The sequence below is a fragment of the Lepus europaeus genome, chromosome 18 (assembly GCF_033115175.1).
Source record: "Lepus europaeus isolate LE1 chromosome 18, mLepTim1.pri, whole genome shotgun sequence".
In the NCBI taxonomy this organism is placed as follows: Eukaryota; Metazoa; Chordata; class Mammalia; order Lagomorpha; family Leporidae; genus Lepus; species Lepus europaeus.
This window is the reverse complement of record NC_084844.1, coordinates 57,436,738-57,449,620: the sequence shown is the minus strand read 5'-3', so window position 1 is coordinate 57,449,620 and position 12,883 is coordinate 57,436,738. Positions and strand designations below refer to the sequence as shown.

General features: G+C 46.7%; 1 protein-coding gene and 1 long non-coding RNA gene across 2 annotated transcripts in view; one reads left to right on the top strand and one right to left on the bottom strand.

Moving 5' to 3' along the window:
- LOC133776783 (protoheme IX farnesyltransferase, mitochondrial) overlaps nucleotides 1-9,571 on the bottom strand; it is a 145,071-nt gene extending 135,500 nt beyond the window's left edge. The window contains exons 1-3 of the mRNA XM_062216014.1: nucleotides 9,453-9,571; nucleotides 3,487-3,620; nucleotides 538-859 (exon numbers count right to left, since the gene is read on the bottom strand). Of these exons, the coding sequence (XP_062071998.1) occupies nucleotides 538-859; nucleotides 3,487-3,620; nucleotides 9,453-9,495 (499 nt within the window). The 5' untranslated portion in view covers nucleotides 9,496-9,571. The remainder of the gene's footprint in view (nucleotides 1-537; nucleotides 860-3,486; nucleotides 3,621-9,452) is intronic.
- A 109-nt stretch (nucleotides 9,572-9,680) lies between these two features.
- Nucleotides 9,681-12,883, top strand: part of LOC133777295 (uncharacterized) — a 38,784-nt gene continuing 35,581 nt past the window's right edge. Inside the window, exon 1 of the long non-coding RNA XR_009868513.1 lies at nucleotides 9,681-9,701. This is a non-coding gene — a long non-coding RNA (uncharacterized LOC133777295). The remainder of the gene's footprint in view (nucleotides 9,702-12,883) is intronic.

Below are 12,883 nucleotides of genomic sequence, written 5' to 3'. Positions count from 1 at the left end.
AGTGTGCTAGAACAGGCAAAGAAAAAAAAGAGGTTCGAGCTTCCTTCCAGAAAAGCACACTGGGGACAATCAAGAGGACCCCCAAGAAGCAAAACACAGCAGGAACTGCAAGCCCTCTGGAGCGGGGGGGGGGGGGGCCTTGCGGGCAGAGCAAGCCCAGCAGTGTAACCCTCCCTGCTCCAGAACTCAAGAAGATGGAACTCACTATCTGACTGCATTTGAAACCAGAGTAGGCATAAAACCAGGAAAGACAAGGGAGGTAACAGGATAAACACTCTACTTGCAAATGACAGCCAGAACACTTTTAGCACAGTTCCTATGTGTGACACTGTTTATAATTCTGGGTAAATGGAATTTAGAAGACGACTTCGAATCTCAATTAAAATGAAGAAAGGAAAAATACTAAGAGAGGACCTCTGGTTTCAAATTATTCCTTTTGGGGCACTCGACAAGATTAGGTTTTTTTTTTTGGTTGGTTGCTTTTGTTGAGCAGAAACTAAAGTTTTAAATAAGTAACTGTACCAGAAAAAACAGTACCTGTGAGTTTGATCTTGGAGAGTCGGGCCAAAATCCCTGGCAGATCATCCATGTGCAGCTTCATCTCCTTCCACTGCTTTTCTTCTTTTGCGTCTTTTCCCACATTCAGTGCCCCTTCGGAGATCGAATCGGGCTCTAGTTCCAGCAGTTCCTTTTCCTTTGGCTTTCTGGACAAAGACAGGCTAGGGGGTGAGAGGGGTCTTGTCTCATATATTGCTGCATTGTCTTGGCCTAAAGATGTTTTTTCAAGGAAAGAAGAGGCCTCTGGCTCCGGCTTTGGTTTTACTTGCTGGTTGAGGCTCCTGTTCAGTTGTGTGACATACTAAGCAAACAAACAAACAAAAGCACGTGTTACTATGCCAGTGAGACCCCAAATGCTTTTCAATGGTTGTTTAGTAACATTTCCAATCTTTTGGGATACCTAAAAGTTCTTTCCTGGTATTAAATAGAATAAAATTAACGTCTCAGTCAATGTTTTCAAATCTGTGGTGTAGAAAACCATAGGAACACAAGTTACTAAAAAGAAAGGTGAATTTATTCCATATTCATCTCCTCCAGAATTTTCCATGGAGGTTTAACGTTCTGGACAGATGAAAGTGTTTTCTATCCCCAAAAGCCCAGGTGAGGAGGTCCCTTTCCACGTACTTCTGCAAACAGGACCAAGAGGGGCTCAGCTTGGGGACATAATCCAGAGTTAAGTGACCTTGTACTCATGTGGTAGAGGAGAGCACAGGAGTGGGAATCAGATGTTTTACTACTTACAAGGCAAAATTAATTACTACCGACATTTGTGAGCCATTTTATAGTTTATGTAATATCTACTTCGTTTCATCTTCTCAGCAGCTGTTAAAGAAGATGTCTCATTAACAACAGAGCTCTTCCATAACCAGTTACAGGTAGCCCTGGGACATGGAGCCACCTATTCTAATAAGCAAGTAAGTGCCTTTTCCATTACCTCAGTCTTAAAACTACACACACACTAGTCTCAGGTAAGACTTGTAAACTCGTGAATGAATTCAGAGAGCTGTTTATATAACAAACCCATTACATATATTTGAACTTCTCTTCTAAATACCCATTATCCTTGACCTCCAACTTACAAAGTCCAAACATTTCTAGAAATTTAAATCTCTTAGGGCTGGCACTGTGGCGTATGGGCTAAGCCTCTGCCTGCGGCGCCAAAATCCCATGTGGGCACTGGTTCCTGCCAGCTGCTCCCTGCTAATGGCCTGGAATGCCCAAGTGCTTGTGCCCCTGTAGCCGCATGGGAGAGGCAGAAGAACCTCCTGGCTCCTGGCTTTGGATCAGCTCTGGCCATTGTAGCCATCTGGGGAGTGAACCGGTGATGAAAGACCTCTGTGCCTCCCTCTCTGTCTGTAATGCTACCTCTCAAATAAATAAATAAAATCTTTAAAGAAAAAAAATTTAAATCTCTTATCAACAGAGTTTTATTAAGATTCTAAATTAAAGTTTTAATGTTAAAGTGGACATTATAAGTTAAAAAAAATGACAGAGATGTCAAATAGGGCTTTAGATTATGTATTTGATGCTATTTTATTGCTGGTACTGCAACCATCACTTTCTAGCTATATTTTGCCACTCTAGGCCCCTCTTCCATTTGAGAAAATGGCAAATGCCCTCACTGGTAATTAACAGTAAGTTATCATGTTACCCACAACATCATTAAAATCAACCCAGATAAAGGACTCTCAGATGTATTATCAATGTCCATTATAAAATGTCCAGCAAATTGGCGCTGCGGCTCACTAGGCTAATCCTCCGCCTTGCGGCGCCGGCACACCGGGTTCTAGTCCCGGTCGGGGTGCCGGTTCTGTCCTGGCTGCCCCTCTTCCAGGCCAGCTCTCTTCTATGGCCCGGGAGTGCAGTGGAGGATGGCTCAAGTGCTTGGGCCCTGCACCCCATGGGAGACCAGGATAGGCACCTGGCTCCTGCCATCGGATCAGCGCGGTACGCCGGCTGTAGCGCGCCAGCCGCGGCGGCCATTGGAGGGTGAACCAACGGCAAAGGAAGACCTTTCTCTCTGTCTCTCTCTCTCTCACTGTCCACTCTGCCTGTCCAAAAAAAAAAAAAAAAAAAAATGTCCAGCAAATTACAAAAACTCTCGGGCTGGCGCCGCAGCTCAATAGGCTAATCCTCCACCTTGCAGCGCCAGCACACCGGGTTCTAGTCCCAGTTGGGGCGCCGGATTCTGTCCCGGTTGCTCCTCTTCCAGTCCAGCTCTCTGCTATGGCCCGGGAGTGCAGTGGAGGATAGCCCAAGTGCTTGGGCCCTGCACCCGCATGGGAGACCAGGAGAAGCACCTGGCTCCTGGCTTCGGATCAGCGAGGTGCACTGGCCGCAGCAGCCACTGGGGGGTGAACCAACGGAAAAAGGAAGACCTTTCTCTCTCTCTCTCTCTCTCTCTTTCTCTCACTGTCCACTCTGTCAAAATAAATAAATAAATAAATAATAATAACAAAAACTCTCAATTTATTTGAGTTTATTCTCAAGGATATGTGTTAAAAAGATTTTCAAATGCACTACTGATTTAAGAAAAACAAGACCAGCCACACCATTAAAGCAATTATTTCTTTATTACTCATATATTCCTAGAACTTCAAAGAATTTTAAAAAGATGTATCATAACGGTTCAGCTTTTCCTAATTTTAGCCAAGTCAAACAAAATATGGCAGAAGTTTTCAATCTTTCTCCAAACTTAATCAATAAGTTCAGGATCATACTTTGAACCTCAAACGCCAGAATCATTCTGGTTTCAGTTAAGAATAATCAAAACAAGAGATTAAAAACTTTTGCTAAACTTAAGAGGACACTAAAGAAAAGTCCTTTTTCAACTAGTACTTCTTAAAACTCTTCCTCTAACAGGAATTTCTGAAATTCCCTCATACAGAGAAGGGACCAGGAAACAGGGCAAGGATGGTCTCAACATACCATGCGTTTGAGGAAGCTGAAGTGCTGAAATGTAATCCACTGCTGATGGACATTCCTAAAGAGACGCATAAACTTGCCAGGGGGTGCTTGGAGAGCTCTTCTTTCTAGATACCAAACACATCCTCCCATGCAACCTACAGGAGAGGGAGAAGAGGAGAGAGGAGCAAAATGATTGATGCTTCTCAAGAGCGTGATGGCTGTACCTACCTAGAGGCAAAGCCAGCCACCTACTGCCACAGTGCACGACAGGTCAAAGCCCTGAAATCATCTCATCCAGATTTGCAAATAAATGCAATTTATCAGCCTGCTCACTGTTTAAGTGTAATTCTTCATGAGGACTGAGGAAGTTTTTCATTTCAGGGTCACTTTGCTTTTATTATATTAAGTGCTAACATGATCACACTGTAGATCTTTCTTCTAAAGAAAGGACTATCAAATGAGCCCAGTTCCTCTGCAAAAAGAAGAAAATGAAAGGCACAGTTTTCCTCAACACCTAACAGTACATTGAAATACATGTGTGCTTCAGGTTAATATTTTGGCCATGGAGAATAAAACAACTAAAAGGGAAGAGGACATAGCTCTCAGTGAAGTAGGAGTCCATCAGTCTTGATGGGAATAAGCAATGTTTGTTGTCTGCAACTCTGGCTTTTAATCATTCTACTAAAACTTTGCTCAAATATCAACAAATCCAATGCTTCTCTCTCAGGCCTCACCCTGAAACATTTATTTATTTGAAAAAAACATTTATTTGAAAAAAACATTTATTTATTTGAAAGGCAGAGGTAAGGAGAGAGAGAGAGAGGGAGTGGCACAGGAGAAGATGGAGGGAAAGGGAGAGATAGAGAGATCTTGCATCTGGGACTTGAACCCAATGCTCACATGGGGTGCCACAGGCAGATGATGAACCCACTGTGCCACAACGCCAGTCCCAGGCCTCATTCAGTTCACACCTTTGACAATGTATGCAACACTGTGGGTTCTCCCTTTCTATTAAAAAGCTTCCTCTCCCATGGCTTCCATGGAGAGCAAAGGTTCCTGGTTCTCCCCTTTTGGTTTCTGAGTTTCTTACAGCGTATGCCACTTGAAGGCAGTGATGGCCGCACTATTCTGAATGCTAAACATTGCTCCTGAGCTAAAGCAACTGTAGGAAAATTTCTAATCTCCCACCCCTGTCCTAGAAATCATTCCTCCTATTTCCAACTGCTCTCTTGGTACCTCCACACGGATGGGCCCCAACATGTCTTTAACACTTCATTCCACCCCTACTTATACCTGCTCTGTGTCCTGTTGCAGATAGAGCCATTACCTGCTGAGCGTTCAGGAACACCCTGAACTCTTCCTTCAGATCTAACAGCCACCACGTGCCGTCAACTCTGAAACCTAAGTCAAATCTCTCCATTTCTTCCCATTCCTCCTGATGGACTCTTAATCTTTTTTATTTTTTTCTACAGATGTATTCATTTACTCAAGAGGCAGAGTTACAGACACAGAGGAGAGACAGAAGTCCTCCATCTGCTGGTTCACTCCCCAAATGGCTGCAACAGCTGGAGCTGGGCCGATCTGAAGCCAGGAGCCAGGAGCTTCCTCTGGTCTCCCATACGAGTGCAGGGGCACAAGCATTTGGGTCATCTTCCACTGCTTTCCCATGCCATTAGCAGGGAGCTGGATCAGAAGTGGAGCAGTTGGGACTGCAACTGGTGCCCACTGGGATGCCAGCGTTGCATGCATAGGCTTGGCTCATTACGCCACAGCGCCAGCCCCTAGACTCTTACTCTTACACTTGGACTACGGTAATATGAGTCAAGCGGCCACCCAGCCATCGGCAACTTCCTTTCCTGTCCAATGCATGCTTCACATAGTGAATGATCACCTTCCTGAAGCCCAGAAACTGCATTACTTGCCCATATGTGGACGTACAGCTCACTGAAGCAATTCTGTCTCCTGCTCCTCCACTAAACACACTGCACATTCCCACTCTGATCATCTGTGTTTACGTCATTCCCTTGTACTCCACGCTGCCTGTCAAATTCTCAAATGTTCTTTCAACTACTCCATCACTTTATATTACATTTTACGGCAGTTTCTTAATGCAAACTGCTTCCACTTGTTTCCGCCATCCCATGTTTTAGTCCTTCGGTGGCAGGGCCTCTCCTTTCCTCACCTTTGCTACAACAGCTAGTGGAGTATTTCCATCCGGTTGTGAAATGGTGCATGATAACCGGGGCACCCACCGAGCTTGCCTGCACTGTGCAAAGGAGAACTATCATTGCCCCTTGAAATACATGGCAATTATCCGAGACTGAAGACAAGCCACGCCACTAAACTCATATACTCAGACCTCACTTCAGTATGACATGCTTATTTCCATGTGATTGGACATGAGTTTGTCTCCAAACCACCTTGGAAAATATCTCTCAGGATTAAGACAGACTGAGATCGTACAGAATGGCAGTAAGAAGACAAGCGACTAGAAAATTGCATTTACAGATGAAAATGCTTCATGTGGTCAAAATCGGTTGTATTTCAATGAATCAGTATCTAGAAAAATAATTCAGCCTTATGCAAACAAATCTACATTTGAAGATACACAGAGTTTTAATCAATACATTGAAAATCTGGAGGCCAGCGTCGCGACTCACTTGGTTAATTCTCCACCTGTGGCGCCGGCACCCTGGGTTCTAGTCCCAGTTGGGGCGCCGGATGCTGTCCTGGTTGCTCCTCTTCCAGTCCAGCTCTCTGCTGTGGCCCGGGAGTGCAGTGGAGGATGGCCCAAGTGCTTGGGCACCTGCACCCTCATGGGAGACCAGGAGGAAGCACCTGGCTCCTGGCTTCGAACTAGCGCAGCGCGCCGGCCGTAGCAGCCATTTCGGGGGTGAACCAATGGAAAAGGAAGACCTTTCTCTCTGTCTCTCTTTCTCACTGTCTAACTCTGCCTGTCCAAAAAAAAAAAAAAAAAAAAAAAAAAATCTGGAGACATGACAATACCCACTGTTCACCAGCAACCCCGATTCATGTTTATAAGGCTTTTAAAATTAAGTGAGCAAAGAGCTGAAATGTTCTCAAAAAATTTTCAGCAGCTAAAAAATATATTGAACTTTTAGAAGCCAAATCAGACAAGAATGATACGGTGCCAGTTCAGCTTTCCTGGCACCCCTTCCCATCACACTGCTTGCCCATCAGGCAGTCAGAAAGGATCTTCCAAGTGGATCACAATGAGTCCTATAGGCCACTTACTAGCAGATCTTTGGGTGACTGTGTTCCCAGCTTCAGAACGTAAGCTATCTATGAATTCCTTCTACCCCACCCTTGCGAAGGCGGAGCCAGCACCATACCACGTGGAGCTGCCCTTCTCTTGGAACTGGGACAGTTGGGGCAGTCAAATGGAATTATCCCACAGAAAGCTGAAAATACAGAACAGCCAAGGCAGAAAGACAGCTAGCCTGAGGGATGCAGCTGGAGAAACCACACAGAGGTGATAATTATACACCTCTTAGTGTATTATTCATATTATTCACTTATTAGTGTAGAATTCTTGAGGAGGCCTCAGAGAATGAATGTGTAAGGTGTGGATCAAAGAACGTTCAGTCAGGGATGGTAACAGGTAACTAAGAAGTGATTCAAAGTAAAGAAACATGGGCCTTCAAAACAGGAAAAAAAAAATTGGGGGGGGGATGGGCACTTGACTTAGTGGTTAAGACACCTGCCCCATTTCAGAGTACTTGGGTTCTATACTTGTCTCTTTTTTTTTTTTTAATTTTTATTTATTTATTTGAGAGGTAGAGTTAGTCAGTGAGAGGGAGAGACAGAGAGAAAGTCTTCCTCCTGTTGGTTCACTCCCCAAATGGCCGCAACAGACGGAGCTGCAGCGATCCGAAGACAGGTGTTTCCTCCGGGTCTCCCACGTGGGTGCAGGGGCCCAAGGACTTGGGCCATCTTCTACTGCTTTCCCAGGCCACAGCAGAGAGCTGGATTGGAAGAGGAGCAGCCAGGACTAGAACCTGCGCCCATAGGCGATGCCTGCGCTGCAGGTAGAGGATTGACCTACTGTGTCTTGATTCCAACTTTCTGCTAGTGCACGGCCTGGGAGGCAGCAGTGATGGCTCAGGTAATTAGGTTCCTGTCACTCATGTGGGAGATCTGGATTGAGCTCCCAGCTCCTGAATTTGGCCTGATCCAGTCTTGGCCATTGTGGACATTTTGAGAGTGAACCAGCAGACGGGACCTCTCTCTCTCTCTCTGCCTCTCAAAGAAACAAATAAATAAGAACTTAAAAAATAACTTTTCATTATGGAAAATTATAGTCATATAAAAAAGCAGAAGACTTCAACAAACCCCATACTTATCCCCCAGCTTTCACAATGACCAAGCCCTGGCCGGTCCTGTTTGACCTACACTCCCTCCCACCTTACAAACCAGAAGGGGCCTTTGAGATCATCGTTTAATAACCCCATTTTATAGATGAGTAAACTCAGTTCTAGAAAAGTCAAGTGATTTGCCCTGAGATTACACAGACAATTAAAGATCTACAAAACAACATCATGAAAAAGAAGGAAGAAGTCTCATGGAGTCACAGTGACCAACATCGCCAGATAATGCCGAGTTCATGAGTGGTAGGGTAGGCCTGTAAGTAGTTTCTGGGATATGACCAGAAGAAAGTTCCTGGCTTCTCCTATATGGTCTCCAATGGGGATCATCTGCGATACGTTCCCCACCCAGCCATTAGTTCTCACCCTAAAATACTCAGGGCAAAACAATTCCCAATTTCTTCTTCCACAGTACCACCAGGATAAATTTCCTCCATTCATAAATAATTACGGAAAGACAATAACACACACTAGGCCCAGTCCCAGGCACTGGGGACACAAAGGTGAACCAGAGAGGCAGATATTGTTGCTGCCTCCATAAAGTTTCTGTTCTGGGGACCAGCGCTGTGGCACAGTGGGTGAAAGCCCAGCCTGCAGTGCTGGCATCCCATATGGGCACTGGTTCGAGACCCGGCTGCTCCACTTCCGATCCAGCTCTCTGCTATGGCCAGGGAAAGCAGTAGAAGATGGCCAAAGTCCCTGACCCCTGACAACCACGTGGGAGACCCAGACGAGGCTCCTGGCTTCGGATCAACCCAGCTCTGGCCGTTGCAGTCCATTGGGAAGTGAACTAGTGGATGGAAGACCTCTCTTTCTCTGTCTGCCTCTGCCTCTCTGTAACTCTGCCTTTCAAATAAATAAAAATCTTTAAGAAAAAATGTTTCTGTTCTCGTTGGGAAAAACACACAATAAACCAGGATATAAACAACAATAGATTGTACTAATCATGATGAAAGAAAGATAAAGGCTGATATCAGAAGAGACTGTGAGGGAGCCTTACTTTAGATACGGTGATCTGATAAGGGGACACAGAAGGCATTTGAGCTGAGTCCTTGCCAAGTGGTAGGGATGAGCATCTCAGCTCAATATAACATCTGTCACGGGTCTTTCAAGTGGAGGGCTTACATCAGGGACCACGCTTGATGGTGCAAAGTCTGGGGCAGGGGGTGGGAGGGGGTCTGTCCTGCTGTCTGCAGTTGTCCTTATCGTTATCACTCTACACTGAAGCGAAGGTTCTCAGTTACAAGGAAAGCCAGGAGGGAAGGCTGGGAAGCGAGGCTCTGATAAACTAAGAGATTTGGGGAGCCCTAAGGTCCTGCCCTCTCTTCCAACTCTCACTCTCTGAAAAGCCAGAGAAGCACCTGACCCTGCCCACTCTTCCCCGATGGAGGAGACGGTGCGGACCACTGGGGATACAGTGCAAGGGTGGCCCCTCGCTCCACGGCCTCCTCCCTCCAGGCTACCCCAAAAGTCACTTCCCCGCTTCCGCTGACCCGACCTCTCCAAGGGCTCCCAAGGTTGCAGGCAGCCGGAAACCACGGTCTCGCACGTGGCACAAAGGCAAGAATTTTCCCCAGATCGTGCCCGAGGCGGGTCCAGTACCTGTCAGGAGGCGTGAGGACAGAGCATGCGGGGATGCGGCCATAACGGACGCGTTCGGCCGCCCCCCAGGGTCCCGGTGTCTTCTGCCCTCACCGGCTGCTGGGCGCCGCCATCTTCCTTCCCCGCCCCCTCTGCGGGAGGAGGGACGCATCCGCTGCGTCACTTCCGGCGGCGGCCAGTGGGAGGGGCTTGCTCTTGCTGTGGGTGTTCTGAGGCTTTCCCGGCCGGGCTGAGGGCTCGGCGTCTGAGGTAAACTTTGGGAGAAAGCGTGGTGTGGCTGGGTCCTCCCGGGGAAAAAGGCGCGGCAGAGCTGCACAGACGGCCCCGGCCGGAGCCAGGGCCCCGGTGCTGTTACGACGCGTCCTGGGGACCGGAGCGCCCCGAAGACATCGGCGGTGCCTCCGCTCTCCTCCGGGTCGAGCAGTGGCCGCGGCGGCACCTTCGCTGTCAAAAGGGAGTCGGGGTGGACTCGAGGGGTCTGGTCCCCGAGCCACACCCGGGGAACGGAGCCTCAGAGCGCCTCTGGGTGCAGAAGGTGCGGGGAGTGGCTCAGCCTTGGGGCTCTGGCGTGGGGCCTGTGTTTGAGCCAGTGACGAAGGCGCCCGAACCCCGCTCAGCTCGTGGTAGAATGGGGATCCAGTGGACGTTTTATGTGGGAGTTTAGTGCCGCAGGCGCCTACCACGAATGGGCAGCGATAAATTAGTTATCATCCGTGGTGGTTACTCCAGCAGAGCTCGGCAGCCCTCCCTTTACAAGGGAACTTCAAAAAGCTCACGGAAAAATGGAATTAAAGCCTTGTTTGGATGCAAAAGAGTTTTTTGAAATCCATGGGAAACGCCTACTATGGGAAAAAAAAAAAAACCTCATGAAATTCAAATAGTGTTTGCACCCAGATAAACTTGTTTTAGTTCTGTTTCTCCACGGACTTTTGAAGTCCCCTAGTATCTCCATGACCAGTGAAAGCGCATTGAAGAAAAGACTCCGCTGTTGAAAAAGCTGGTTCTACAAGGGTAGTTCCTGTTTTCGGGCTGAGGTGGTGGCCATTTTGGGCCACCTGGGCTAGCATTGCTAGGGACAGGGGCACTGAGAAGACGGCTCCCGGTGGGAGAGGAGCGTACCCTATGCCAGTGGTGGACAGCAGGGTTGTCCTTAGGACGGTCCATGTGAAAGGGTGATGTGGAAGGTTCTGGAAAGCCCTGAGGTGCGGACATTTCTGTGTAGTTGGGGTAGAGAGGGCTCCAAAGATTTCAGAAGAGTTCTCAGTGGAAGGTGCAATAGGATTTTTTCAACATGCAAGGACGGGAAAGGGCACTCCACAAAGAGGATAACAGTCTGAAGTTTCCAGATTTCAGGACCGACGCGGTGGCACACTAGGTTAATCCTCTGCCTGCAGCGCCGGCATCCCATATGGGCCCCTGGTTCTAGTCCCAGTCGCTCCTCTTCCAGTCCAGCTCTCTGCTGTGGCCCGCGAGGGCAGTGGAGGATGGCCCAAGTGCTTGGGCGCTGGCACCCGGGTGGGAGACCAGGAAAGAAGCTCCTGGCTCCTGGCTTCGGATCGGCGTAACTCCGGCCATGATGGCCATTGGGGAGTGAACCAATGGAAGGAAGACCTTTCTGTCTCTCTCTCTCACTGTCTGTAACTCTACCTGTCAAATAACTAAATAAAAATCTTTGAAAAAAATAAGTTTCCAGATTCCTTGTAATTTTCCATTTTTTTTTTTAAGATTTATTTATTTGAAAGGCAGAGTTACAGAGAGGCAGAGGCAGAGAGGGAGGGAAAGGGAGGGAGGGAGTGAGGGAGGGAGGGATGGGTCGGGCTTCCATCCGCTGGCTCACTCCCCAATTGGTTGCAACAGCTGGAGCTGCACTGATCCGAAGCTAGGAACCAGGAACTTCTTGGGGTCTCCCATGCGGGTGCAGGGGCCCAAGGACTTGGGCCATTTTCCACTGCTTTCCCAGGCCATAGCAGAGGGATCGGAAGTGGAGCAGCCGGGACTCGAACCAGCGCCCATATGGGAAGCTTTACCCACTATGCCACAGCGCCAGCCCCTTTCTACATGCTTTTATAAACAGTTGATATTTACATCCAGGGCAAAAATTGTCCTGTTTATGAGTGACTCATTAAGGCTCAAAGAGTTTTTAAGTTCTTTGGCCAAAGTCAACTAACTGCTGAGTGCCAAAACCAAGGCCAGAACCCCTATACCTGTTACAGAGTTATTTTCACCATGCCGTAAGGCCTCATTCAGCTAAAGCCTCTTGAAGAGCCTCAGCTTCTGTGATGTATAAAGCACAGTATTTCAGTCTTGGCTGTCCTTAAAACTTAAACTACCAGGGTCCTGAGCCACCTCCAAGTGTGAATCAGAAGAGGTGTGGGGTAGATGGAGACTGAACTATAATTTTAAAGTACCACCAGTGATTTTGGTACACAGAACTGAGAATCCTAGGTTCCAGGTTTCATGTGACAACACAACTGTGTCTAAAAGTTTTTATTAATGTGAATATTAGATTTTGTGTACTCAAAAATAGGAATTTCCAAGTTGTTTAGGTTTATGATAGAGAAGTTTAATAGTCAGATACCTTCTTGGCAAACAGATTTTTCTATCATTTAAAAATTTTTACAAAAATGGGGGCAAGGTATGACAAAATACTCCATTGGATAAACAGATTTTTATTTATTTAAGGAAACCAGAGTAAATGATTTATGGAAGAAGAGTCTAAAAGATTAGCGTATTCTGGCTTTACTAGAAAATACATATATCTGTCTAACATTTGTAATTACCATGCTTCTGAAAAGTAATTCCTGAAAGTGCTTTTGGAAAGAATAATGTTCTGTGGCTGCGTTCATTGACTTGGCCACTCATAGCTGCAAGGGAGGCTGAGAAAGCAGGGAACAGGATTGTGGTGACAGCTTAAGCCAGTCACTTCATCATTATGGACCTACACATATTGCTGTCCCAGTTCACATGAATGTTAAACTAAGGGAGAAATGGGAAATACATTTTGAATAAATAAGTAAAAGAATCCATCACAACTTTGTTCATCCCATTGTTTCCCGAATATTTTGAACACAACTCATTTTGTGAAATACCATGACTGAGCCAGGCTTTCTGGTTTGGGACTATTTGGGTTGATCAGACTTACTTTCCTGAGAAAATTTCCATAGAAAATGCCATAGACAAGTTCTGCTATTTAGTCATTAGAGATTCATAGGATTTCTAGAGGTAGACTACAGGCATCCATACAGCCTGACCTTTGCATTCGTAGTTTTGGAAACTGAAGTCCAGAACTGTTAGGTGGTTTTGCTCTGAGTGATAGAAGTTTGATTCTAGACACCCGAATCAATATTTTCCTTCTCATAGTGTCATCATTTTTATCCCTCCCTCTGCCTATAGTGTCCTCACTAATGACTGGTGTAGACCTTCACAATTAC